At 40.9% G+C, this 27,333-nt stretch overlaps 3 protein-coding genes across 3 annotated transcripts; 1 reads left to right on the forward strand and 2 right to left on the reverse strand.

Annotated features, from left to right (window-relative positions):
* Window positions 1-1,608: 1,608 nt before the first annotated feature.
* LOC137294939 (uncharacterized) lies at window positions 1,609-5,019 on the reverse strand. Its single transcript, XM_067826152.1, has one exon. It carries the CDS (start codon window positions 3,312-3,314, stop codon window positions 2,451-2,453), a length of 864 nt encoding a protein of 287 aa, XP_067682253.1. The 5' UTR covers window positions 3,315-5,019; the 3' UTR covers window positions 1,609-2,450.
* A 3,148-nt stretch (window positions 5,020-8,167) lies between these two features.
* Window positions 8,168-17,991, forward strand: LOC137295111 (1,25-dihydroxyvitamin D(3) 24-hydroxylase, mitochondrial-like). Its single transcript, XM_067826417.1, has 9 exons — window positions 8,168-8,768; window positions 10,590-10,780; window positions 10,935-11,138; window positions 11,288-11,448; window positions 11,979-12,145; window positions 12,265-12,343; window positions 12,965-13,130; window positions 14,812-14,855; window positions 16,162-17,991. The coding sequence occupies exons 1-9, from the start codon at window positions 8,365-8,367 to the stop codon at window positions 16,285-16,287; spliced, it is 1,542 nt and encodes a 513-aa protein (XP_067682518.1). The 5' UTR covers window positions 8,168-8,364; the 3' UTR covers window positions 16,288-17,991.
* Window positions 17,992-21,446: 3,455 nt separating this feature from the next.
* LOC137295116 (uncharacterized) lies at window positions 21,447-23,566 on the reverse strand. The gene is made up of 3 exons (XM_067826428.1): window positions 23,533-23,566; window positions 22,721-22,794; window positions 21,447-21,725 (listed from the first exon to the last, which is right to left on the reverse strand). Exons 1-3 carry the CDS (start codon window positions 23,564-23,566, stop codon window positions 21,522-21,524), a joined length of 312 nt encoding a protein of 103 aa, XP_067682529.1. The 3' UTR covers window positions 21,447-21,521.
* Between the last annotated feature and the right edge of the window lie 3,767 nt (window positions 23,567-27,333).

Below are 27,333 nucleotides of genomic sequence, written 5' to 3' on the forward strand. Positions count from 1 at the left end.
TTTGTAATTTGCAATCACTAATAGAATGCTCGTGACATGACGTTTTTAAGAAGTGTATTTACTGGAATGTGGTGTTGTCAAAGTGAGTCAGAAAAGACACTGGTTTTTAATTCACCATTAATGTGGTGACTGTCGTAATAAACAAATCTGAACTGGTGTTCCTGACCCTGATGGTGACAATGAGCCAGATATTTTGCGTTTGGGGCATTTTTATGGTCATTCTCAGAAGGCCCATATATACACCAATCTAATACTTGAACTTGCAGGATAGACTCTAGGGTATGGATCACCAGTACCCTGAATTCATCTATGGCTCCTCGTGATTATGTTATTACCTCTCGTGGCTAGCTTATTATCCAGTCAGATGTCTACACTGGGAAGTTGAGCGTACCAATCACATCTCACTTTCACTTCTAAGTTATCTAACCAGTTGAACTTCGCAACACAAATGATACAGATGTTCCCTGAAAGAGGAAGAAGGGGTTCTTTTATATAGTTTTCCATATAGTTTTTTTATATAGCTCCCAAAATGTCTACGAGTTTCACCCAAATTAGAGTCTCAGTGTGAACGTACCTTCTACCGCAAACCTTTTTGAGACTGGCGAGTTCGGCCGATTGGCTGCTGTGAGAATGCAGAGCCAACAAAGGGAGGTAATAAAATTATCGGTCCGAGTCGAAGGTGCATCAAGGGTAATCGTTGGTTTGACATCATTTTTCGACTCACCGTGTGCATGCGAAGGGCGTGTGAAAATATCCACTGGTGTATTCCCGGTTTGATCACATGCGTTAACGATAGTGTAAATACACGAAATTTATCGTAACGTATACCCTGTAGATTATCGAGGATGATACCTAGAGGGATGTGAGGGGAGCTAAGTCGCTAAATCGTTCGCTTGTCATGCCTCGCCGTCAGGGCCTTGACAGTGTTCGAAGCCCCTTCCTGATGTTCCCTGCCCTGATATTGCGGAAAGCAGGGTGAACCCAACTCTCACATTGACACATCCACAGGTCATTGACCAGCTCTCTTATACAGTATGACCCGTGAAGGTCCAGGGTCGAATAGGCCTTCACAAACCCGTGCTTGCCATACAAGGCCACTATGCTTAGCGTAAGAGGCGACAAACTGGATCGGGTGGTCAGGATCGCTGATTTGGTTGACACACGTCATCGGTTCACAGTTGCACAGTTCGATGCTCATGTTGTTGATCACTGGATTGTCAGGTCTAGACGCGATTATTTACAGACCGCCGTTATAAGTCAGTTGATATTCATCCGGGTCAGATTAAACGTGAATGGATTGTGTTAAAAATAAATCTTAATAGGAAACATTTTGCAAACCCACACCGTCGATAAGGTTTAAGAACTGTCTCACGGTATTTGTACTAGTAGACCTTTTTCGTGACCGTTTTGTTATTTTGTGTAAGCGATTCAGTGACTGCGAAAAGCATTACCTTTTAATACGCCTCCACGTTGTAAATACATTAATATGATATAATAAGTTCTGTATGTATTGTGTGTAATTAATTTCTCGTGTCATTTGCGGATTTACATTTTAACCAAATTTTGCTTTGAATTTAGTATAACATATGACTTATAAATGTATTGAAATGGCGACAAGAAGTGTATTCTGTTAATAGTTTACAAATGTAATGAAACCATCACGATAAAGACGAAAAATGTTATCAGGAAACAACGCTTACTGGTACATATCATCTTTAGCATATAGATTCACAGAAAATCATTTGACTTTGATACCCCCGCACCGCGCCTTCTCTACTACCTTCAAAACAACTGGAGACTGACTGAAAACAATGCAGCCATCTCCTAATTTTAGCGGTGGAAAATATTTTCCTTTCTAGTAATGTTCGCATCCACGACATTAATGAGCATATAATAGTTGAGTACAATACAAAATTGCATATTGCCAATGCTCCAACACGCTCCAGAACGATGAAAGTATATTATTTAAAATTACAGACTTGCGGCTGAAGGTGTACACAATTCTTAGACATCAGTGTACCAAGTACTCGTGAAAGAGAATTGTTGTGTACTCCGATGACGGTGTAATCCATATATATGAAATCGCCCTTATAAGATTTCCCTAATTACACACGAATCATGGATACTAAAAAGTGCTTTTCGACTGTAAAAATCTCCTCTTGACATTGTCCGGAAGTGGGCATTTCTGAAGAGACCGAATTCTGCTTGTATTTTGTTGCGTCAAAAGGAATACATTGTATTAGTGTTCAGTTTTAGTCGATTCGTCAAGGTTTGACACTAGCCGATGAGCATATCAATGATGAAATGACAGCTGCCTCAACGTCCTAATTGGTAAATGGCAACAACATGAAAAGAGAAGTCAATAATCAATGTGTTCAACGTGTCCTCAATATTCAGAAATAGTAACATCCATGGTACCCAATCAAGTAAAGGGTACATGAAATCATCCCTTAGCACACTCGGGATTTCCTGTATTTTGCTGTGATGGTCACTAGTTTAGGTTTGCTGACGTCGGGCCCAGATTTGATGCCAGTTGCCTGTTTCCATATTTCAGGTAACTTCGTGTACCGTGTCCATGACGCTTGATGGAGATCAACGTCAAACTCGGAATCTCCACTGCAGCTGCCATGCTCTTTCCGGCCCGACCGTAAGTCCGCATGTTTCAAAGTCACATTTGTTGGCAGAGACCGACGTCCTCTAGAGGCACCACCCAGCATCTTCATCACCTGATCCTCCGCGTCGGTCCCCTTGAGGACAACGCGGGCTCGGTGGAGGACGTCGATCTGAGCCGGGTCCAGCTGGTTGGGTTGTTCCAGAGACTGACGCTTCCTCTCATCACTCCGACTGTACATCTTCAGAAGAGCCCTGACTACGTGGTTACTGCGCTTCTGGAAACTGTTTGTTTTCACAACATGTCGAGTTGGTGACACCGATAAGTCCGAAGCCGATTTAACCTCCCTTGGTGTGTTGGCAAATATGCTTTTTCTACTGATCAGACATGGCGCAGACGTCACAGAAGATTTGACTTGGTGGTCAGCGGCCCGTTTGGCTTCTTGTCTGAGATTCTTCTCAAGTGATAACGTCTTCTCTTTTATCTTTTTGATCTGTTGTTTGACATTTTCCTGCTCCCATCGTCGGGATCGGTCACAGATGTCCTTAGCACGGTCCAGGATGCACGTGTGTTGGGCGAGATACCGCTGCTCTCGTCGGTTTATCTCGCGCATGCGCAGTTGCTCTCGAGCGTCAATCGACGTTAGCGTACCGCCAATACTGCTGTCGTGGTAGAGATGACCTAGATTTGGATTCAAACTCATGATTTCACAGTCACAACCGTAGTTTAAAATGAATAAATCCAGGTAGCCGTTGAAGACAGCTGCTGTTCCGCTATGTGACCGATGGGTGTGGTCCCCTCGGGGAGATCAAAGATAACCCTGTACGGATGGGATACGTCAACGTCCAGCAATAGCATTGTGTTCATTTCTTATATGCATGTCAACACTGGTAAGCCGAATGCTGTCGACATCCACAATCCTCAGTCCCAGAAGTATTAAAGGATTATCCGAGACCTATCCGTCACCAACACAGTTGTACACAATTGATTAACTATTCTTCATATCACAGTCTGGATTAGAATTTCAGAAGTGTTTCAACCACGCAACAATCAATACTTCCGCTAAAATAATCAATTTCCTTTTGTCGGTGGACTCTTTCAAAGATCAGATGTATATCCAGGTAGTGTGCACAGCTTTTACACAATAAACATCACGGTTCAAATATTTCCTAAACTTTGTCAGTTCAAATTTCAACTGCTGTAGTATGAGAAAGGAGACTCCAAATGTGCTGATATGATCTTTGTATTCTTTGAACAAACACCAATACAGGACAAATCTCCCCCGCTAAGTTCTTGCCTCATAAACGCCCAGGCGTAAATTAAAGAAAAGAAGTAATGGAGGTTGACTGCCGCCAGTGTTGTTGATTTCGGGAGGGTTTTATTTTTTTTTCTTCTCGAGACTTTCAGTTCGATTCTTTTGCACAAACTGTTCCAGGATATTAAATGTAATGTTGTTTTTTTACAGATCGATTGTACAGTGAACCTTTCTTTAATAATACTCACAATCTTAAGTACAACCACGAAGTCCGACTTCAAGCAAGTAACGTCGTAGGCCACCTCGAGAAGGTTCTGTAGATTTGTGTAACATGTTCATGGCTGAAAAAACTGTCGTGAAAGGCCTCAACGTGTACCGGCTACTTAACTACAAATTACACGCACCCACTGTCTGAACACTTGAGTCCAGCGAAAAATCAAATGTATAAATATTACTAAACCTTTGGATGTTTCTGTCCGTCGATGTGCTCAAGGTTGAGTGCCACTGCGGTACTGTATACAAAGTCGACTGGTGCACAGTTTGCATTAGTATTTGAAGATAAGGCTAGAAATCCACCACAGTCTATTTTTCAGTTTAGGTTCTTGTTCTTGAAGAGCTTTCTGTGTCGTATTCCTTGAGAGTTCTGTTCAGGAACATGTTATGTTCTGTAGTTCACATTACTGTCCCCAGGGGCAGGGTGCTCTTATTGTTCAGTGGCGTTGCTCCTCGGGGTACAATGCTCAGCCGTACAACGAACAATCCTCAGCGCTTTGGTTCCACAGTTATCCTCCATTATAATCCTTGGTCAATCAGAACCTTACCTGTGCCTTGAGGTGTACTGTATCTGTAATCTGTAATTTAGCGATGTTCCTTATATATTACTGAAAAATATCCAAGGCTTCGAAAAAACTCCTTTCTTTCGTCGCTCTGAGGTACCAGCTAGCCGGCCTTCAGCACAGAAACGCATTCAACTGTTTCAAAGTTGACGAACCGTATCCCGTCATCTTAAAATTCACCATTATCATTCTTTCACAAGCTTTAATGTCTAAAGCCCATGTTGAAAACAATTACAACACTAACTAGTTGTGTTAAAAGAGGATAATTGTTCCAAAGAACAAAGATCGATCGTTCCCTATTGTGCCCGGCCTCAAAAGAAACTGAAAGAATTCGCAAGCGTAAGATTTAAAAAGTCTTATGAGGTAATAAATCTTGGCTGAATGGGAGGCGAATTGTTTGTGTTTGTAGATTCTTAACATTATCACCTGTGTAAGCGATAGTAGATCTTGAGAGAACTGACCCCGGGCTTGCCGTACTGTAAAGTAGGCAGAGGCGACTTGGAGATAACCGTTGTGCTTCGTATTGAAAAGAGGGTCCGACAATTTTTGTGTTTCATGTCGGCTTTGGAGGTCCAATATACCAAACACAGAAATATAAAAAGAGACACATTATTCACTGAGCATTAACTTGATATTCCTAAATGATAAGTTTTTCATAAAAAGACGCTTTTTTGCATTGTTAATGTTTTTGTTGAACTCAGGGATACTTGGGGGAAGGAGATACGATAACATTAATAACAATAACGATACGATAACATTAATAACAATAACATTAAGACTTTATCTTTATCATAGTGCTTTGAATTTTACGAAATTGTTCTAATTTTTTTTATATAATTCCGTTTTGTGGACTGTCATTTATGTTTCAGTAAGTTGAAACTGAGGGAAAGAACGTGGGGTAGCCCAGTGGTTAAAGCGTTTGCTTGTCACGCCTAAGAGACGGATCGATCCCCACATGGGTACGATGCTTGAAGCCCTTTTCTATTGTTGATATTGCTGTACTATTGACAAAAGCGGCGTAAGACTAAACTCACTCACTCATTATCCACGAACATTGTATAATATTATATTGAGAATGTATTCAATAAACTCCCTTTATATTTTGGCAGGCATTTTCACATGCATTGTACAATATAGTCCGAAAACCAGAACTCTTAATCACTCTTGCCTAAGGTTAAGCCTACACTCTGGGACAATATCCATTTCTATTGACTGTGATTTATTGATTATATCTGACTGAAAATGATAACGACTTTACCCGTACGCATTAGATTTAAATCTTCAGTCTGATCAATACACGCTTTATATACAATTACCATGGACACTTCACTGACGGGCCTGTCACTCCCTTTAAAAATAAATCTGTGTTTGTATCGTAAAGATATTCGGCATGTATTTCGACTTTTTTACCGATAGTGTTTGTATTAAAATTCCTCGTGGAACTAACGCACACAGAGCTCTCGACTTTGGGCCGAGTGTTCTTTAATCCTTTTCGTTTGTAAAAGATCACAAATCTGGCATGGACGAGTGCAGGCTTAGGTTGTATGGGCTTGTCTATCAATACTTGGATTGCACTTAAATAGACGCCATAAGTGAGGGTTGCCACCAAGGTACTCGAGTGTAAGACTTCACATACCTCCAAGTGTAGTTCATATATCTAAGATCTTGTTTATGCTGATATTGTTATCATATATTTGCAGGATCGAGGTACACATTCGATTATGTTTGAAGATACGTATCAGGAATCCACCATTTAACGTGTTCTTGTCAATTCTGGTTAGATACCATGGATATGAAAATCAAGGCAGAATACCCCTCAGATTCAGAAACCTCTGTTCGTGGGTTCGAGCCCCGGTTAAACCGTGTCCGAGGTTTGCCAGCATACATAGGGTTGTTTGATCTCTCTCTCTCTCTTTCTCTCTCTCTCTTTCTCTCTCTCTCTCTCTCCCTCTCTCTCTCAATCTGCGCCCTCAATGTCTCTGTGCCCCCCGCCTCCCCCTCCATCTTTCTGTTTCCCTTCTCTCTCTGCCTTCCTCTCTCTCTTCCTCCCTCTCTCTGTCTCCACTCTCTCTGTGCCCCTATCTCGCTCTCTGCCTCCTTCCCCTCCCTTTCTGTTTCTCTCTCTCTACCTCTGCCACGATCCCCACCTCTCTCTCTCTCTGCCTCCCTATCTCGCTCTCTGCCTCCCTTGCACTCTCTGTTCCTCTCCCTTTACCTTCCTACTTCTCTCTCTGCCTCGATCCCAACCTCTTCCAATGTCATCACGACCCACAAAGGTACATCGATGCTCATGCTGTTGACCACTGGACCACTAGTTAGACCCGATTATTCACAGACTGCCGCCATGTGGCAGCAATATTTAATGTTGCGTTAAAAAACCAACCAACCAAGCAATCATATAACACAATGACAAAATCATGTGAAATAGTGAAATCTCGACATCATATAACACGATATATTTATGAGGGAGCACCACACGAATCTACCTTGAAAGGCCACCTGAAGTGTATGTTGTCGTAAATATTTCGACTACAGTCGTATTCCATACAGTGCTATACTTTACACGTTGCTGCGCCTATGTTACCGATCAAGCGGATGTGTATATTATAAGTGGTCGTGCACGTCATGGTGGACGTCTGTCAGTGTTGGGTAAAGTGGCTGAGAGAGAGAGAGTGAGTTGTGTTTTACGCCGCACTAAGCGAGAGATAGAGGGGGAGAGAGGATCGCCTTGAAGACGAAAGAATGCATGTGCGGCATTAAAAGAAACGGAACGGGACAATCTGTACCGATTCTAACACAAGAAAAGCGGCACCTCTGTACCGTGTAAGTGAACTCAGGTTTACGCCGCAATCAGCAATATTCCGGCTGAATGGCGGCGGCCTGTCAGTAATCGAGTCTGGACTAGACAGTCCAGTGATCAGCATCATGAACATCGACCTGTGCAATGCCGGGAAACCGAGCCTGTCATCGAGCCTCACCACCAGATCCCTTTAGTCGCCTCTGTACATACGACAAGCATGGGTGACTGAAAATCAGTTCTAACGCGGACTTTTCACGGGTTCTGCAGAGTGTGGAACAGATCATGTTAGTGAAAACAAAATGTTCACTCTGGTGATATAGTCTGTTAATATGCCAGAAATAGATCTTTGTCAGAAACACAGTCAAGAAATCCCTTGTTCCTGGCCAAGGGAAGCTATCTAAAGGAAGACATAATTATTTGCAGGGAGTTTTGCTAAGTTTCAGCAGGGAGCCTATATAGAAAGTTGTCAATTATCCGTGGTTTCAATGAACAATGATTCATCGATATAGTATGCAGCAAACACTCCAGTATACCCCGTTTCCGCTCTGCATGAGTTGGACATGAACCCAGTCATTGTGGGTCAAACCCCAAAGCTCATCTTCAGCGCGTGACTCAAAAACATTGACAGAGGGAGCTCTGCGATAGGGCTATCGCTGTGATGAGCTTATACATGGATACCCACATAAGGGGCATAACTGTGCATGGACTATCGGCTCAGAATTAGAGCCACAAACATCTGTACTGTCAGGTGAAGTAAACTGTGTTGTGCTCAGCCAGGACAAAAGACATCTTCTATAATTCATCCCAAAACACGGTTTTACATGAATACTTCGAAGTCGAAGGAGTAAGGTGAAAACTAACCATGGCACATTTAATCAGGAGAGTTTCGCAATATCGAACGCTTCAAGTTTGGGCAGGATGTGTTCGTTTCAGATCAACCGCGGAAGTAGGGTCAGACAGATATGAATTCGGTTCGGCTAAGCCCTTCGTGGATATCCCTTATAAGAAGGGATATCCAATAATAAATAATATGCCGGAATTTCTGCGAAGACCAGGCAAAGGACATGAAATTATCTGGTCCCGACATCAACAACTTGGGCCGATTTTTCGAGAAAAGACTGGAGTGTTTGACACCGTCATGATCACCGATGTGGAGGCTATAGGCGACTTTCTCCGCCAAGAGGGGAAATATCCGATGCGGACAAAGATCCAAGTTTGGGATCAGTACAGGAAGGATTCAGGGGAGTCAGATGGTGTGCTTACTGCGTACGTACGATTATTTACTCGTTGTTGTAAGGTTCAGCCCCTCACGATGCTGGTCTTCAGTAACCCATGCTGTCGGGAGGCTAGCTTAGTTGACATTTGTCATGGTATCCCTATTGCATGGATCTATCCACAAGGTTGGTAATCATGGGATTGGCAGGTCCAGGATCGATTATTTACAAGTTGTCGCCATGTGGTTGCAGTATTGCATAGAGCGGCGTTAAACAATTAAGTGTGAAAAGTCTACGGGTCACTTTGAGCCCACGCCATATACATATTACGTGGTCATTGCTCAGTCAGCAACTGCACGATTACAATGTACATCTCATGAATTAAGTATAGAAAAAGGTAGATATTATAGTGCTCCACTAGACAATAGACTGTGCATGTTTTGTGAGTTGGGTGTGGTAGAAGATGAGTATCATTTTATGTTAGTTTGTCCGTATTTTCATAATTGAAGAATGTTATATATCCCTCCATTCTACGGTATCAATCATTGCGGATATAGAGTAAAGTTATTGTTGAAAGCAAAGGATCCACAAATGGGTAAAAATCTATCAACATGCATCTGTCATGGGTTCAACAATAGAAAATCTGTTTTGAATAATATGTGAGTGCTCGCACTTGTATGGTACTATAGACCTGTGGCCTCTTCAGTACTGTGAATGAAAGAAATCGAAGGAGCCTAAACGTATCGCTGCCACCATAAAACTAGGCATGTTTTTACTTTTCCATCATAACGTTGTGAAGAATATTCGTCTCCATAATAATGTGTTAATAACACATAATTTGTGCTTTTTTCAAAACAATTTATTGGAGAAAAACAGATTTTAGCAAACTGAGGGTACAGACATTTCATTTATTATCTTCTGGGGGCTTGCGAGTGCAGGGACGTTGAACATTTATATACTACCCATCAAAAGTTTAGACTCAATAATGTAAATGTATCCACTTACTTCAGTCAACTGTTGTAAATTAGATTTTGAAAAAAAAACCCACCATACTAAATGTTCTCTTTAGACATGAACTGATGTGTTGTAAAAGTGAGTGAGTGAGTTTAGTTCTACGCCACACTCAGCAGTATTCCAGCTTTATGTCGGCGGTCTGTAAATAATCGAGTCTGGACCAAACCGTCCAGTGATTAACAACATAAGTTGCGATCTGCGCAATTGGGAACCGAGACGTGTCAACCAAGTCAGCGAGCTTGACCACCCGATCCCGTTAGTCGACAAGCATAGTCGCCTTTTATGGCAAGCATGGGTTGCTGAATGCTTATTCTACCCTGAACCTTCACTGGTCTGTTGTGAAAGAAATTCGTGATGTTAAAAAGATTATTGCTATGATGAATTTCAGCGAAAGGTGGTAAATTCTCGACAAAACTTTATGCTTAAATACTGCTGATGTTTGCATATGTTTTTGAGTAATTTTAAGCACGATCCTCCTGCAGTCCATCTGAATAAGGTTTGCAGCTGGTTCCCCCAGGTCAGTGGTAAAGTTCATCTTCGATTTCTGTTCATTGCCATGGTTATTTGTGCAGAATATGTTATATATCCATGTTGACAGCAGCATTATTTATCTGGTTATATTACTTGCATTTCAAACTACCATATTAATTTCTACATTAGTCCTCTTGGCGGTCAAATACTGGACTTTTTCGGTTTACCAGATTTACTAAAGTGGGTGATGAGGTAGCCCAGTAGCCCAGCTCGTCACGTCGAAGATCCACTTTCGAATCTCCCCATAGGTGCAATATATGAAGTACATTTATGATGTTCCCACCGCGACATTATATACATATATCCTGGTTTGATGTGAACTTGACAGAGATGGTCCGGAATGGCAGCGCATGCGCAGTGTAGTGGACAAACCGCTGATGAAGATCAAGGCAGTTGAAAGTTACGCTGACGATTTCAACATTGTAACCGCTGAGTTCCTGGACAGGTTGGCGCGTATCAGGGGCCCTGATGGGGATGTGCAAAACTTGGACGTGGAACTCTTCAACTGGTCACTTGAATGTAAGTCGTTTGCTTAAAGATCGAAATATTTTATAGGAATTTTGTCTTTTTGTGCAGTTATGTGGCATAGCTTTAATAATGAGGCTTATTGTCATTCTCTCATTCTATCAGTTCTGTTTTCTATCTTTTTTCTATTGTGTCATATCACTTTCAGCCATATGTACGCTATTGTACAACAAACGAATGGGGTGTGTAAGCGACACCCGCAGCCCCGACAATGAACAGTTTGTAAAGGCAGTTCGGTCTATGCTCGAGACGACGGTTGACATTGCGGTCTTTCCACCTTGGCTGGCCAAGATTCTCCGACCATCCAAGTACAGGGAATTCACTCAATCCTGGGACACAGTCTTCCGAGTGGGTAGGTGAAGTTAGAATTATAAATGGTATAAATAATGCCTACGTTACACATGATAAAAATATGTAATTACCAATGTGGATGTCGTACTTTGGAAACATGCACACTATGGTGACTATATGTATGTGACTTCGATACACCTTGTGTTCCAGCTCGGCAGAGCGTGGATGAAGCTCTGGTCAATTTGAGGTCTAGGACCGTGAGCGAGGGGGAGGAGGTTGGGTTCCTGGAGTACCTGCTTCTCAAAGACACTTTGTCCAAAAACGAAATTTATGCCAACGTCACTGAGTTAAATAGTGCTGCTGTCGACACGGTCAGTTTGCTCTTCATAGATCTTGCTTTGTTGATAAGACAAAGTAATCTCTAAATCGCTGTTTGTCGCGTCACACATATCCTGAAACAGATACAGTCGAGCACCGTTGTGGCGAACTCTGATAACTCGTTATCTCAGATGCCTCCATACTAGAGTACCATGTCGGTCCATGCAAAATACACCCATGAAAGCCTAGAATTGGTGGCAAACCAATATTACTTACCACATTTGAAAATGAAAAAAGTCTTCTGGCTTTTTTTATTTTATTTAAAGATTTTCATTCAGGAACCGTTTATCTTTTCTTTAAAAGTGTTCAGTTCAGAAACTAAATGTTACTTTTGGAGATGCTGCAAGTAAGTTTTGTGTTCAACCTCTTCCACAGGGTCATTTCACTGCACATGACATTCCCGTCACGCTCAGACAAATGGAGAGAGGTGCAGATGACATCTTCTTCTTGTTCATATTCGTATTTCCTGACTTTTCTAGCTGTTAACAACAGCTAGATAATTAACGTGCTTTACCTTTCACAGACGTCGAACACTCTCCAGTTTATCCTGTATGAGATTACCAAGAACCAAGATGTACAGAAGAAGATGAGAGAGGAACTGGAGAGATCGGTGCCCCCCGGAGAAATCCCCACCCCCGTACATCTCAGGACCATGCCCTACCTCAAGGCAGTTATCAAAGAAACGCTAAGGTAATACCATTCAGTGTATCAAGGTATATGTGCATATTATTATTAAAGAAAGACGAAAAATAGTTCTTATGCTTTGGGTAAATTGTTATTTTTTTCGGTTGTTTTTGTTTGTTTTGTAGGTTGTATCCTGTCGGTAGCTTCGTAGGTCGGGTTGCCCAGGAAGATGTGGTTCTCATGGGGTACCAGGTGCCAAAAGGGGTAGGTACACATCCTGAATGAGTGAGTGAGTGATTTGAGTGTCCGCACTCGGCAATATTCCAGCTATATGGCAGCACATATCCTGAATGAAAAATAGTCATCACAGTAATCTGCTGATGCAAATACTAGAGGGAATGACTGTGCATGTGTTTATATTGTCATTTGTACACACTAAAGCTCTTAATTGTTTGATGTTTGACGTCCTAGTACAGAGAAATACTCCAATTCTATCTTTGTTCAGAGAAATATTCCAGCTCTGTGACGTCAGACCAGGCAATCCAGGTATTTAGTGAATGAGTCGCATGATTCCAGCAATATCACGGCGGGGGACACAAGAAATGGGCTTCACACATTATAACCATGTGGGAAACTGAACCCATTTTTTGGCGTGGCAAGCGAACGCATTAACCTCAAGGCTACCCAATTACCTCTGACATTGTGTACATGTAAGCAGGGCAATAGATCAGTTCAACAATTCCATGTATATAATATTTAATATATTAATATTTCTATAGTTTGCCAATGATGTACCACAGATAAACGTACCAGTGATCTATCTCTGTATACACTCGGAGTCAAATACACATGTCTTGACAGCCGGAAGTCGGTTACATGTTGCAGAAAATGGTAACGGTATCGCTGTACGTCACTGGACGTCTTCCGTCAATGTATGATGACCCGCTGACCTTCCGACCTGAACGCTGGCTGAGAGAAAGCAGAAAGGACGGCGAGAAACCTTCGCCATTCTCACATCTCCCGTTTGGCTTCGGACCAAGAATGTGCATTGGTCAGTGTGAATAGAGGATGTTATTTACCACTGACAGCATGAGCCAATTCTTGATCTCTTATTCATTTTGCAAAGTATACGAAATGGAATTTTCAGCCGTAGCACTTGACTGGATATGGCAGGAGGTACATGAAGTAGTGTCGGTGTTGTATGATGAGGTACAGAGATGCCACATGCCGTAGTGGTGTGGTAACATTATTCACACAAAATATAACCACTCTGAGAGGAATAATTAGTGGAATAATCTACACTATAACCTGGATGCATCTAAGGCTCCCTTTGCTGCCCTTCCGCATTCTCACAAAAGCCAATCAGCTAAGCCGTCGTTAGAAATGATCTTGCCAGCGTCAGCAAAGATAGCGGTTGCTGCTGCGAAGGTTTGTTCGCAGTGCGACTCAGATTTTGGGAAATCATACAGACAAATTGACAGGTCTGAAACTTTTACAAAATATGCAGGAACTCCTTCTACCTCTTTCAGAGTACCTCTGCATCATTTGTGTTACCAGGTGTAATCGTTTAGATAATTTAAGAAGCAAAAGTGGGGTGTGATTTGTACGCTTAACTTCCCAGCGGAGACAGCTGATTGGATAAAAAGCCAACCAATAGAGGTAATAAATTCATCAGGCCGATCCGTGGATGCATCCAGACTATATTACAGATTTATCGGAGCGTATACCCTGGAGATATCGAGGATGAACAAGAAGAGTATCTGCGCAAAAATACGCATGGATAATTCAGACATACGCACAAAAAGTCATACATATCAGTGAGTGAAATATGCGCATAACTTTCTCAGAATATACAAGTCACATTTTGTTGATGTGCATGAACCAAACCTTTTAGAATATTGTTTTAGTCCAACACATCCGGTCTTAAGAGATCGAATAGTGTTGGTAGTTTGTACTGAAGCGAAGATTGTCGAGTTTTTCCGAATGATCACCGTTAATGTTTCTAATAACGTTCGCCAAAGCTATATGCGCGCAAAGGGATCCGGGAACCAGCTTAAGCTAATCGTTCTTCGCCTCTATTACTTCTGCCTGCTTCCGGTTCAACGGAGTTAAGGAAGAGGGGAGCTAACTCTCAATATACTTCTTGAATCACATGTTCGCAATATCCAAAGTTCGCCGCTGTTGCTCTCATTCACCCGCAACATCAGAAGTGTTTTGTTTCAGAATAAATGCTTCGAAAATTTTATCAGTAACGACGGCAGATTAACTAATAATGCATAAACTTTAAAATTAGGCAATGCGATGTTTCTTTTTAATTTCTGATTATTCTTCTTCCGTCACTTCATTTCTTCACTTCACATTCATAGCTTGCAGGGGTAATGGTGGCGAAGAACGAGCCACGAGGCACTTAAGATATTGAATGAAATCAATTTTACGTGAATATTATTAAATAAGATGTTGGAAATCTGTGTGCACAACCCTGTGACGAAATGGGTGTCAACCTTTGATGATGGCCGTTATTTTAACATTAAAAAATTTCTCGAACCGTACGAGTGAAGTACGTTGCCAACGTTTGTTTGACTTAGCTATAACAAAACTGGTAATGTTTCTCTCTGTCGCGCAACCCAATTTGTACTATAGTTTGCCTGTGATTCCTCACATAGTTTTTTCCATTTCAGGTTCCTTTTGCCTAAGGTATTGTTTATCGTTCTTTGTGATATTTTCATGTTTAGGTCGACGTGTTGCGGAACTAGAAATGCAGCTCCTGATATCTCAGGTAAGGAATGACAATGTGTAGGAGACTGTATGGTACGAAACGACAGTTCTCTTCACCTTCCATTCTCTTAATTTAAGTAGTACAGAGTTGCATTGAAGATTATCATATACCAGCAAATAATATGGACCGTTTTGCACATACACTACTGGCTGTCGACATACGACCATCCTGGCCGAAAATGCATGTCAGTCGTATCAGTCCTATGGCCGAAAATCCCTATCAGTCGTATTGCCCGGCTTCTAAACTGGTACGGAATGAAAACACACAAACGCTCAAAACTTCAACAGACGAAACCTAGTTTATTTTTGAGTTACGCCCCTTGATGTGGTATACGAGAAAACAGTTGTATACGACTGTCGAAAGGAAAACCATTTAATATTAGATTCCGTTTTCATTATGGTTTGGGGACCCGTGAAGGTCCCGGGGTAGAACAGGCCTTCAGCAACCCATGCTTGCAATAAAAGGCGACTATGCCTGTCGTAAGAGGCGACTAACGGGATCGGGTGGTCGTGTTCGCTTACTTGGTTGACGCGTTTCATCAGTTCCCAATTGCGCAGATCGATGCTCCTGTTGTTGATCACTGGGCTGTTTGGTCCATACACGATTATTTACAGACCTGCCGACATATAGCTAGAATATTGCTGATTGCGGCGTAAAACTAGACTCGCGAACTCACTCACTCATTATGGTTTGGTTGTTTAATTATATTTTTTACTTAAAAGATTATGTGTAGTTTGATTCATTTTAGAAGAGACACATTGTTGTGTACATCAAGTGGTTTTGCGCTTTTGAAAGTTAGCTGTAAACAGAATACCCCAGTCATAATAGGATGTGCCTAGCATGAGATTTGAACCTACCTGCCACCTTTCGTCATGTCATGGTGTACTTTGAGTATTCGTACTCACACTGGGAGCAATCGGATTACAGGCGAACCCAATATGACGTCATTTAGTCAGAACGAGATGACACACTCGGTGGAAAGTCATAGAGGGGACCACATCATGTACTCAGTCGAGTCTGAGTCGATGTCTCTTAAATGTGACATTAAACCCTATTTCACCTCACTTCACCTTGGTTCTTCCCGTTGCTGTCTAGCTTAAGGTTGGTTAAATTATAAGGTAACAAGTACCATCTTTAAATACGTTTTCCTTCCACTGATTTCCCCTCTGCCCTTTGGATAACCAAGGACAATACACTGTAGAACCTAACTTGACGACAATGGTTTTATATTTTAAAAATGAGATTTAAAAATATAATTACCAAACCTTAAGGAGACACAGAGATCATGGTCTTGCTTTCTTGTCAGATGTTACAGAGATTTGACCTGGAGCCGTGCGACCAGCCTCCTCCGGACCTTCTCCAGTTTGTAGTAACCAGACCAAAAGATCCTGTCAAGGTGAAGCTTGTGGACAGACAGCCCTCAACCTTATGATGGAGTCACATACCTCGCAGAGGAGGGTCTTAAATACGGGTTAATTTGATAAGAATATGTTCTTATGACCGGAATGTTCATTAAATAACATTGTGACAGTGTGCCCATGTACTGATGACAAATCATGAATTCACGACATGGCATGTTGAACTCTGCTGATTTGGAATAATCATCTGTTTGACCGTGCTACAACTGAGTCATCTCATCAACTCAGGTGTGGCCTTTCGGCCACCACTCGTATATGAGGAGCCAAAGGCCTAGACGAACGCTTAGATTCTGAATATATATTATTTTGATAACAAACAATGCCTTTCAAATTGGAAAATTAGCCGAGGTGAGAAGTTAGATTCAGAACCTAAAGCAGAGGAAATCTAGACTCGCCCATTGAGGGCTATACTGCAGAACGGGCTCGGGAGATGGGGAATTAATGCGGCTCAGGGACTGTTAGACAACCAAAGTCGTAGTATAGTCTCCAAGGATTCCATACCTCAAATTGCAAAACTGAGAAGCCCGAAATCGTGATGAATAGAAGTAGTTACCAGTATTTTCTCTCCTGATTTTGGACTCGAATGATATTTTTTATCAAGTAACATTTTTTATTTTGTTTGACAAATTTCAGTACAGAAAAAATGTTTATTTGATCTTATGCGTTACCCTGTCTCGATATGCAAGAGTATTATTTCCATAGTCGTATATTTTACTAACGCATTAAATAGTGTGAAGATCTGAGTAAACTTTATCACTGGATCATCTGGTCCACACTCGATTATCTACAGACTTCTACCATATAGCTGGAATATTGTTTTTTTACTGCGCTTTGAGCTACAAACCATCCAACCAACACTATTAACAGTTTGTTTGTTCTCAAAGCAATGTAACACGTAGCCAGTAAGAACTTTGAAGTTGGTTTCAAGCTGAAGTTTCTCTGTTTCAATGGTAACATCCTCTAAATGCAATTTCCATTCTCTTCCAATTTATGATATTCATTTGTGAATTCCCTAAGAATAGGCATACCATTTGCAACATCTCATTTCTACAGCTGGAACTTCACAAATGCTATGTCCACTCTAATGTCCATCTGAAGTTCCAGAAGACAGTCCAGGTAGTGGTGTTAGCGCTCGCTCGTCCTGGCGATGACGTCATCGGTGGTCATGGTATCCCAGTGGCGCAGACAGCTGCTTATGATGTCAAATATTGGTCCAGACTCGAACATTCACAGACCACCACCATATAACTAGAATGCTGCTATTTATTTATGTATGTGTGCATAACATATTGTATTGTTGTATTTGTTTGTGGTTTATGCCACACACTGCATTAGTTAGACTAATGCTAGACTAAACATTAGTCTGTGAATATGTAATTTTGATGGTAACAAATAGACCGATTTAAATTTAAAAAGGATTCCCACTGAGACCAGAGATTCAGAACCTGAGGAAAACTTGCCTCATGCAATGCTTGAGCATTGCAGAGAGGGCTTGGCAGTAGGGAAAATAATGTGGTTCAGGGAATGTGAGACAGACTATCTGTAAGTAATATATCGAGTCTTGGCCAGATAATCCAGTTACTAACACTATGCGCAACGATCTAAGGGTCTAGACTCTGACCAGCTGATCCCGTTAGTTGCTTTACACGACAAGCGTTGGTTGCTGAAGAGCAGATCCTACCCGGATCTTCACGTGTCAAATAAACATATATACAACAGATTGAGTTTTGTTTGATTATGTCGACAACCATTTATTGGGGACGGGCCCCCTTCATTCCCACATGGCAACGGAAATATCGTGACTTATATACACTTACGTTCAGTGTTATGTATTCACACTTCTGGTTGGTTGGTTGGTTGGTTTGTTGTTTAACCCCCCTGGATGCCGTGTGTTTTTTTTTCAGGCGCACACACTGGATGTGCGTACGGCTACAAAATTACACAGAAATGTAGAATATTTAATTTCCTATCCGTCGGTATAAATATAACTGAGGCTACCTCAGGGGGTTGAGAAATAGACACTGCTAAAAAGTTGTCCAAAACTTTTGTGTGTGTTGAAAAACAGTAAATTTCTCCGTTTATTATAGTGCACCAATAAAAGCACTCTGCTACGATTTTTTTTAAAATTTGGCATCTTTACCGAAAGTGTGAGCGAAGAAAATACAGCTTCATATCTGAACGACATAAGTGTATATGAAATGGATGTATGTGCTAATGCATAACGTCATACGCACAAAATCAAAAATGACCTGCAATAAATGTCAAAAATCGGTTCTTCTATGACGTCAAACGTCGGCAGAGGGCTCATGCACGTACAAAGATAAGGGGGCATAACTCCGCTATGCTTTACATTAGGTCAATGTAACAAGGAGAGAATTTGCTGTGGATACAGACAGTATATTTTCGATATGTTTTGTTCACAATGAACCAAACTATTCCAATACAAAGTTCTCCCAATGTGAGAGGATACCTTTTGGTAGTTTCACAATTTGTACGAATAGATGGCAGTGTACTACATTAAAAAACAGGTAATTGCGATTTGGATGTCCCTATCCGATACACAATTTAGTTCTTAGATTCCCATATTCACCTGTATTATGTAGATGTATTTTGATGAATTTTGCATCATTAGTAACGGAGTAACAGCCACGTTTTCAAATGTGATGAAATAACTGAAAATAATGCGACATTTTAGTTGACGTCACGGCATGTTTTGTGTATTTTGTGACGTCGGACAAAAACGACTCTGGTTGCTGATTAGTATATATCTAACCTAATTTCCACTCAGTGTGTAAAAGGTCTCGGCTTTTGTGTCAGAATTCAACACTTTTAGCCAAAATATGAAATGAATGGTTTTACCACTGAAATAGTGTCGTGAATATATCAACAATTACAATGTTTTGCTACATATCTTATTGTGAGCAACACGCGCACCTGTCTAACATTAATTTAGCGTAAATCACAATTTCACGACACTTGAATATTCACTGAGTATTCATTTAGGAAATAGTCTTTTCTTCTTCCGATTATGAAATTATTTCACTTCATAAGTATGCAATGAAAGGTACAAAGAGATCGCCTTTTCAGTGCAGAAGTATTAGAATTGGACGTAAGACTTGTCCAAATTAAGACATGACCTGGTTTATATATTTTTAACAATTTTCGTATAAATATTGTGTGAGTTAGATGTTCTGCCATCAGATGTATTTTAATCGAATTTGAATTGACTTCATTATCGAAAAAAATGATAATGATAATGAATCATAAAACGTCCTTGACAAACTCACATAAATGTGAGATGTAAGTAATCAGAATATTTCTGACTATCTGCGTATTGTTATATGTTTTTATCGTTTACATTGTAAATGACGGAAGAAGCCAAAAATGCAGATAAGTAACGTTGTCGTTCTGCGTGATTTTGCGTCAGTCATGACGTCAGGCATTCTCTTCCAACAGAGGTTACATGTGATATCTTCTTACGTAGGAAGATGTGACAAGTAACCACTGTGGGAAGAGAATGATGTTCAGCCAGCTTGGTCGATGGACGAAGCAGATGGAAAAGTGAAAGGTGTTGCGTGTTTTAAAACCATGAGTCAAACCGCAGTACTCTTAGATACTCTTACTCAGGTAATACCCGGAAAGGTCCGGATTAGAAAACTGATACTCAGTAAACCATGCTTGTCGTAAGAGGCGAACTACGGGATCGGATGGTCAGTCTCGCTGACTTGGTTGACACATGTCATCGGTTCCCGATTGCGCAGATCGATGCCCATGCTGTTGATCACTGGATTGTCTGGTACAGACTCTATTAACTACAGATCCCTATCATATCACGCCGAGGATCTTTCAAGCGCCCCAGTACTGCACATACATATAACGTTGACAGTGCTGCTGATGCGGAAGATGACAGCAGCTAAACGGGATGCTAATCTTAAAATTAACAATACCCTATCCCTGTATTTTCAGTGATTATAATGGCAGATCAGAGTGGACAGCTTATATGTTTGATAGTTGTTGATAGGGTCGATTTTAAAGATGTGTTTTAACAGTCGAAGTAAACATAGGTTCTGCTCATCATCATCTCCCTAGCCATAAATTACAAACAGTCCCCTACACCAAAGGGATGTTTATCTACACAAACAAAATATTAAAAAAGCTATATATGGGTCGCATGTTCAGTCATGCGATGTGTGTGTTCACTACAGTTTCCTGAATAGGTTTGAAAGCCTGGAGACGAGGTTTAGTGCTAATATATCACAAGGACATTACACACAGGTGAGATGCAAAATGATCACGCAACATGTGGTTAAAGTTAAAAATGAGTTTATTGATTATACTTTGAACTGAACAATAGTGTACATTGTACAAGATCTGGACAATGCGAGACACCATGCCATCTGTCAACTGTGTCCAATACATCGGTCAGTGTTGTCTGTCACGTCGGGGCTGCAGATTTTGGTATTTCTCTGTACCTCTTCCATGATGAATAGACCTGGACTGTTAAAGCCGCCTAATAAATCCCAAACTATACGAACAAGACATTCCGAAAGTCACATGACCCCAAATAAATGTCAAGGCCACACACCCATCAGCTGTCAAAGCTAGATGTTAGTAAGAAAGAAAGCGAATCCACAAGATCGATTCTGAAAGATCCCTGGCAGACAAACAAATAACGGATGTGAGAGCATCGTCGAGCAAAGTCATATTTTGGTTTGGTTTGATGTTTAACGTCTCAGCCTTATTCTAGCTATATGTCGGCTGTCTGTAAATAACCGTGTCTGGACCACACAAGCAAAGTGATCAAAAGCATAAGCATCAACCTGCGCAAATGGGAGCAACTTAATTTATAATGTAAAGCTTGCAGGTCGCAATGATCTGATTCCGATGCTGTGATCGGCATGACCCTGTATACCCTCCGGCTCGCGATAACAATTAATGAGTGGAAAACGTCTAAACAGACTGTATACAGTGTAATATGCCCCAAGCATAAAACGCTTTTTCCAGAAATGTCTGGGACACTTAATCCGTTTTGTAAATTCAAGCCTCTACTCTCAACTCACCAAATTGTTTTTCATACAGTAAAATATGACTATATAACCACACTAACAACGCTTGTCACGAACAGTTTAAACATAACATGATCCATAAAACGTGACGTACAAAAATAGCCCAAATAGTCCAAATGGTTTGTCCGAAAGGTTCAAAAACAATAGTTCACACAACACTGACACGTCGAACACATTCAAGTCTATCTCTGTGTGAAGAAACTCTGGAACATGTGTTTCACACAGGACACAAGGACAGCCGAGCACGACGGGGGCTGCTGGGATTCTTCACCAAGATCCATCTCCACAATTTGAGGACGGGCTCTGGTGGCAGGGACGGGGAGGGAGGTCAGGGGGTCGGGCAGGGAGTAGAGGGGGTTGACGGTGATCGTGAAGACACCGGGGCGCTTACAGAGAGGGAAATAGAATTGGTTCAATCTTTGAAACCAGTCAGTGTGCTTATCGACAGTTTATACTAAAAAGCTCGTATTAAAACACATGAAAATTTCGACATCTTTACTACATTGTATCAAGATATGTAAACCAAAAGCACCTCCTCACAATCATAGATATGAAACTCCTAAAAATGTCCTCTGTCCATTGTATTCTTATCACTATATGATATTAGAGTCTATGTTTCTGAAGCAATGGTAAAATAATGCTAGTTATTTTCATTGTATTCGTCGTCCTAAAAAATCACAAAAATCTCATACACTATGCCTTATGTTGCTTTACAAACACGTGTGGTGCGATCTTAGCTAAAAACACATTACAAAGAATTTCTTTGTGGTAGGAAACAGAATGTTTCTAGCTTGCGGTGGCAAGAACGCGTTGAGGGGTCACTCGAAAATTTCAAGAACTCCTTAACAGCTGTGTCTTCATGCATATACATGTATAACATATAGGTTTATTATTTCAAGTTTGACGAAGTGGAAATTTGGTAGGGATTCCAAGATTATTATATATGTCAGTATGTGATGCTTTGCAGGGGTTCAAAACATCTTGTAAAAGCCACTTGCCACAGGGCAAGTGACTTTAAGAAAGTAACTTTCATTGTGAAGTTTAATGGCTACGTTTAGAGCAGATATGAACACAAATTTAAGTTTATTTGCACTTTGAAACCACAAGGGGAAATCTTCTAGTAGCCCAAGTAAGATAACATTATTTTATTGTCCGAAATGAAAATTGACTAGTCCCCAGGCTTCGGACGATGGTATTTTTGAACCCCTGCTTTGTTACACTTTGTTATAGTACATTGTGACTAAACCATCATCTTTTTCTTGATACATTTATAAGATTCCGTATTTACGTCAATAAAATGGAAAGTACTCCATATCTTGTATTGTTAATTCTGAAAAAGAATACGACATATTCCATCAACATCAACCTATAGATGACCTACAGGATCAGGGACTAGGAGAGTCTGTTGGGAGACAGGGGCCTGGAAGGTCCTAAACCTGTGGTGGTCTTCCACAGCTGGAATGGAATAAATAGAAATATATATGCACATATCAGGGATCATTCTGGAGCAAATGGTCAAGTGAATGGGGGAAATTTCTTCCTTAATCTGGATCGGATTTTCAGAGGAAATTATTGGACATAACTAAATTATTACACAATGTAAGCAAGTATAGGTAGTGGGAAGTTCTTGTCATATTCAATGTTTATGGTATATTTTGTATTGTGGTGGGAAAAATCCCCAAATTACCAAAAATAGACTGAGAGTTTTGGAAGAATGGTGATTGTGTTATGCTGTTCTATAATGTAGGCTGCAGTTTAAGTTTTCCCTGAAACTTAGTTACATTGACACTAGATCTCATACTAGCCAGAGGACATGCATCTGCATACTTCTTAACTTAATAACTAGTAAGGATCATACGTTTGATATAGAGAAATGATAGCAAAAGATCAATTCGCTGAGATACATCAATAAGGGGTTTCCTGCATGCTGGAATGAAAATGGGTGGAATTCACATCCATCTACATTATTTTCTCACAAAAGAAATCAGATACATGCTACACACTGGTGCGTGAAACTATACAAGGGACTGGCGAAGTACATAAATGTTCTGTTAATGAGTCTGTCACTAACTTATTATTTTCGATTCTTCAGGACACGATTCGACATTGGATTACATGTGGGCAACTACTTGAAACCCACGAAACACACATGAAAAGCAAAATTTATTTAATTCAGACACCACGACAAGATACCTTGATGAGGGGTAAACGCAACAGAGGCATACATTGTGCAGAAGGCGAGATACGTGCGGACAAAAGAGCAAAATGTCAACACAGACGTGGAATCAAAGTGCAGTAGCAACAACCAATATGGCGTTGTTTGTGTATAACGGTGTCCATGGAGACCCGTCAGCGACCGATGCATCTCGCCGCTTTCCGTAAACTTGGCTACATACTCTATATGTTTTGACTGGTCCACATCCTCTGTTGTGCAGCCGCAAGCGAAGGGTACATCACAAGCCAGTTCTGTGTATGGCATTCAGCTGTAAAACTGGATTCCGAAATCCTCCGTTGCGCTACGACATTCGTCAGACTATGATAAACTGCGGACTGTTTTATAGATGAATGCCATAGACTTCCCCACTCTACAAACTGATTTTGTCAAATATGCCATTTATCAATTAAGCTTGTAAAAGCCCTGTACCATCCACAGGCCTCAGTATGCCACCTATTGTCACTGGCCTCTACATGTAATCCCATGTCATCACATTACTCCTGTACTTCCATACTACCTATCTGCTATGCTAAGAACTTGTATAAACATGACCACACTCTCCAACCTTGTACATCCCTATTGGCTTCTGTATACAGTCTATTGTTATGGCTTCCACATGTTAATACTGTGCTGCCCAGTTAGTTCCTGTTGTTTTTGTTAATTATTTACTGTATATATATGTACCATATATCCTGTCTTATCTGCCTCTCACTTGCGTGACAACGATACAAGAAGCTGTATCGAAACGTTGCTTCACCTGTTTAAAGAAGCTGCTCATCCATAAAGTTTTGTCCTTATCTGATTCACCAACTTCTAAACATGCCTCTCAAAGAAGTTAAATATGCCACTGTTGTATTAAAACGGCAGTTGGGAAAGCCAGTGGTTAGAGACCCAGGTTCTATTTTCCACATGGATACAATGTCTGATGCCTACATTCTGCTAAAAGCGTCGCGAAGCTAAATCACTCACTCACCATCCTGTGCCAGTTTCCAGAGTTTGTTTCACTGCTAAAAGAAGAAATGATTCAGCACTGACATATTTGTTTGTTTTCATCTCAGTTTCAAAAGATTAGTACGTCTACTTGAACTTCATTCCAGGCACCACCAGTTAATGACATCAGGAAAGAATTAAATGGTTGACACATAATTCTGTGTTGCCTAATGTTGACACTGTTAGTAAGATAGCATTGCTAAGGTAACTTTGTTTACCATTACTCAAAAATCAATGTGCCTGAAAAACCGGCCTCCTTTTTCGACAGGCTCAACAACGTAATGGATCCGTCGCTGGTACTAGCTCACGTCAGGGAATTGTGTCACAAAGGGAGACTACTCTCGCTGACTTGATTTGTCTTGGCCGGTTTCTCTCCACTTCTAAACGGCTATTTAATACGACTCTAGTCTGGTAAATGGTTAAACCTTATTCGAGTACTTTGAGAAGTCAAAATCTACTTCATGTAAATGGACAGGATCAACTATTTTAAATGAATTACATGCATGGATAATGTTAAATAGGGTCAATCGTATAGTTCAAGGTAGGATGTTGAGATGAGTATCGCACTCGGGAAGAGGTTCTAGTTTTCACGATGCATCCGGAAATTACCGAGATCTTTCGAACGATCACTTTTGAAACAAGATCGTTGATTGCACTACTAAATCTGATTGCCTCCAATCACGAGTCTTGAACACTCGCACCATGAAAGGGTCGTATTAGAACAGAGGTTACGTAGGAAGATGTGACAAGTAACCACTGTGGGAAGAGAATGGGCGTCACGCTGCGCTAAAAGTTTGACAGTTTCTTATGAATTACCAAATTATTTCATTATATCTATTTTTAATTTGCTATTTCTTGCTTCGATACTCTTCCCCTGAATATACTAAGCTATTGAGCCATTGTAAGCAATGATTAGACGGCTGGATATTGGAAATTTTCCGAAAATGCAACGCAGTGTAAAATTGGAATTTTGTTTGTTTACATTTCAAACAAGCGCTGTCTTTCGAGCACAGCGTTCGTTTTCATACCAATTATCTTTCTAGTCTTTGAAGGGCATTTAGAAGTGAAATACATAAGAATGAAGCTTCATTCCAATTATCTTTCGTTTCGTTTTACCTAGACAGTTGGTATTAGTGACAAAGACCATTTGTAATTTGATTCAGAGTTGTGTGGGGAATTCAATGATGCATTTGTCGCATCTAAATATGAAATATACGTGATGTTATAGGCGTCTCAATACCGGCCTTCTCGAAACGTGATTTTGTAAACTCTAACCAATATGGCTGGCGGAAAGCGCACTTCGACGTTCGCGTAAGTGTATTTTCGAAAACACTTTTAAGCACTTTAGCTTGGTCTGAGATAATAGTGGATGGTATAAAGAAACAAGGACTTTTCCGCAGAATTCAAAACTGTAAAGTGTTTATATATGCGTCATATATTTAGAATTTTATTGGACTTCAAAGTGAGGGATGTAGAGGAAGGACATATATGTCATCCAGAGGGTTAACGCCACACTCAGCAATATTCCAGCTACGAGGGTTGGCTGAAAAGTTCTAAGCCTCTTTGTGAAAAAAAGTTACAAAGTCCACGTTTGTAATTTATTTTTCTACATAGTCCCCTTCCAAGTTCACACACTTTTGCCAGCGATGCTGCAAGGCCCGAATCCCGGTCGGGAAGAAATCTTCTTCAGCTACCCTAAAAAAATCAGTCACAGCGGAAATGACGTCATCATTACTTGCCAAATGGCGACCAGTGAGTTCCTTTTTCATTTTGGGGAACAGGTGGAAGTCAGAAGCCAAATCAGGTGAATAAGGAGGATGGTCAATGAGTTCAAAGCCACAATCGCGGATTGTTGACATGACCACCACCGATTTGTGAACAGGCGCATTGTCTTGGTGGAAGAGGACACCTTTAGCGATCATCCCTCGTCGTTTGGCTTTGATTGCTTCTCGCAACTGGTTCAGTAGATCAGCATAGTATCTGCCGTTGATAGTTTGACCTATTTCAAGATAATCAATGATCAGAATACCCCTGGAATCCCAAAAGACTGATGCCATCACCTTTCCAGCTGAAGGAAGAGACTTGGCTTTCTTCGGAGCTGGTGAATCAGGATGCTTCCACTGTTTTGACTGTAGTTTTGTTTCTGGTTGAAAGTGATGTCTCCAGGTCTCATCCATGGTTACAAATCTTGTCACAAAATCATCGGGATCTGCTTCAAAACGACGCAAATTGTCAAGGGACGTCTGGAACCTGACACGTTTCTGTTCTGCTGTCAAGAGCTTTGGCACCCATCTTGCAGAAACTTTAGTCATTCCTAATTCGTTGGTGATAATATGAGAGATGCCCACTACACTAGCAATATGTCGAGTAGTCAATCGTCGATCATCCATCAACATATCGAGCACTCGCGTGATGTTTTCTGGAGTGGTTGCTGTTGAAGGCCTTCCTGAGCGTGGGTCATCATCAAGGCTTTGTCTGCCACGCTTAAATTCTGCAGCCCACTTCTTTACCATGGAAAATGAAGGAGCATCATCCCCTAGAGTGGAGACCATGTCAGCATGTATCTGTGTTGGGGACATCCCTTTCTTTTGCAAGTACTTGATAACTGCCCTGTATTCAGTTTTGTCCATTTCTGATGATTTCAGAGGGTAGGTTTACCAAAAGAGCTGTAATTGAGATAAAACTATTAGTACGTTTGTAGTTCTTGTGTCTATGATTCACTAAATGATTGTCCTTATTGGTGGCAAACACCTGTCTCTACCTGGTGGGGAACAACCACTCAGGCTGAG

Source organism: Haliotis asinina, chromosome 8 (assembly GCF_037392515.1).
Source record: "Haliotis asinina isolate JCU_RB_2024 chromosome 8, JCU_Hal_asi_v2, whole genome shotgun sequence".
In the NCBI taxonomy this organism is placed as follows: Eukaryota; Metazoa; Mollusca; class Gastropoda; order Lepetellida; family Haliotidae; genus Haliotis; species Haliotis asinina.

What these genes read in the sequence shown, in the direction of transcription:
- LOC137295116 (XM_067826428.1), bottom strand. Translation starts at nt 23,566, where the DNA reads ATGTATGCCTCTGTTGCGTTTACCCCTCATCAAG. An exon ending in TGCGTTTACCCCTCATCAAG is followed by an intron (nt 22,795 to 23,532) that starts GTATCTTGTCGT and finishes ATTCCATTCCAG; the next exon opens with CTGTGGAAGACCACCACAGG. An exon ending in CTCTCCTAGTCCCTGATCCT is followed by an intron (nt 21,726 to 22,720) that starts GTAGGTCATCTA and finishes CCTCTCTGTAAG; the next exon opens with CGCCCCGGTGTCTTCACGAT.
- LOC137295111 (XM_067826417.1), top strand. Translation starts at nt 8,365, where the DNA reads ATGGCACATTTAATCAGGAGAGTTTCGCAATATCGAACGCTTCAAGTT. An exon ending in GGTACCAGGTGCCAAAAGGG is followed by an intron (nt 12,344 to 12,964) that starts GTAGGTACACAT and finishes TACATGTTGCAG; the next exon opens with AAAATGGTAACGGTATCGCT. An exon ending in TGCAGCTCCTGATATCTCAG is followed by an intron (nt 14,856 to 16,161) that starts GTAAGGAATGAC and finishes CTTTCTTGTCAG; the next exon opens with ATGTTACAGAGATTTGACCT.
- LOC137294939 (XM_067826152.1), bottom strand. Translation starts at nt 3,314, where the DNA reads ATGAGTTTGAATCCAAATCTAGGTCATCTCTACCACGACAGCAGTATT.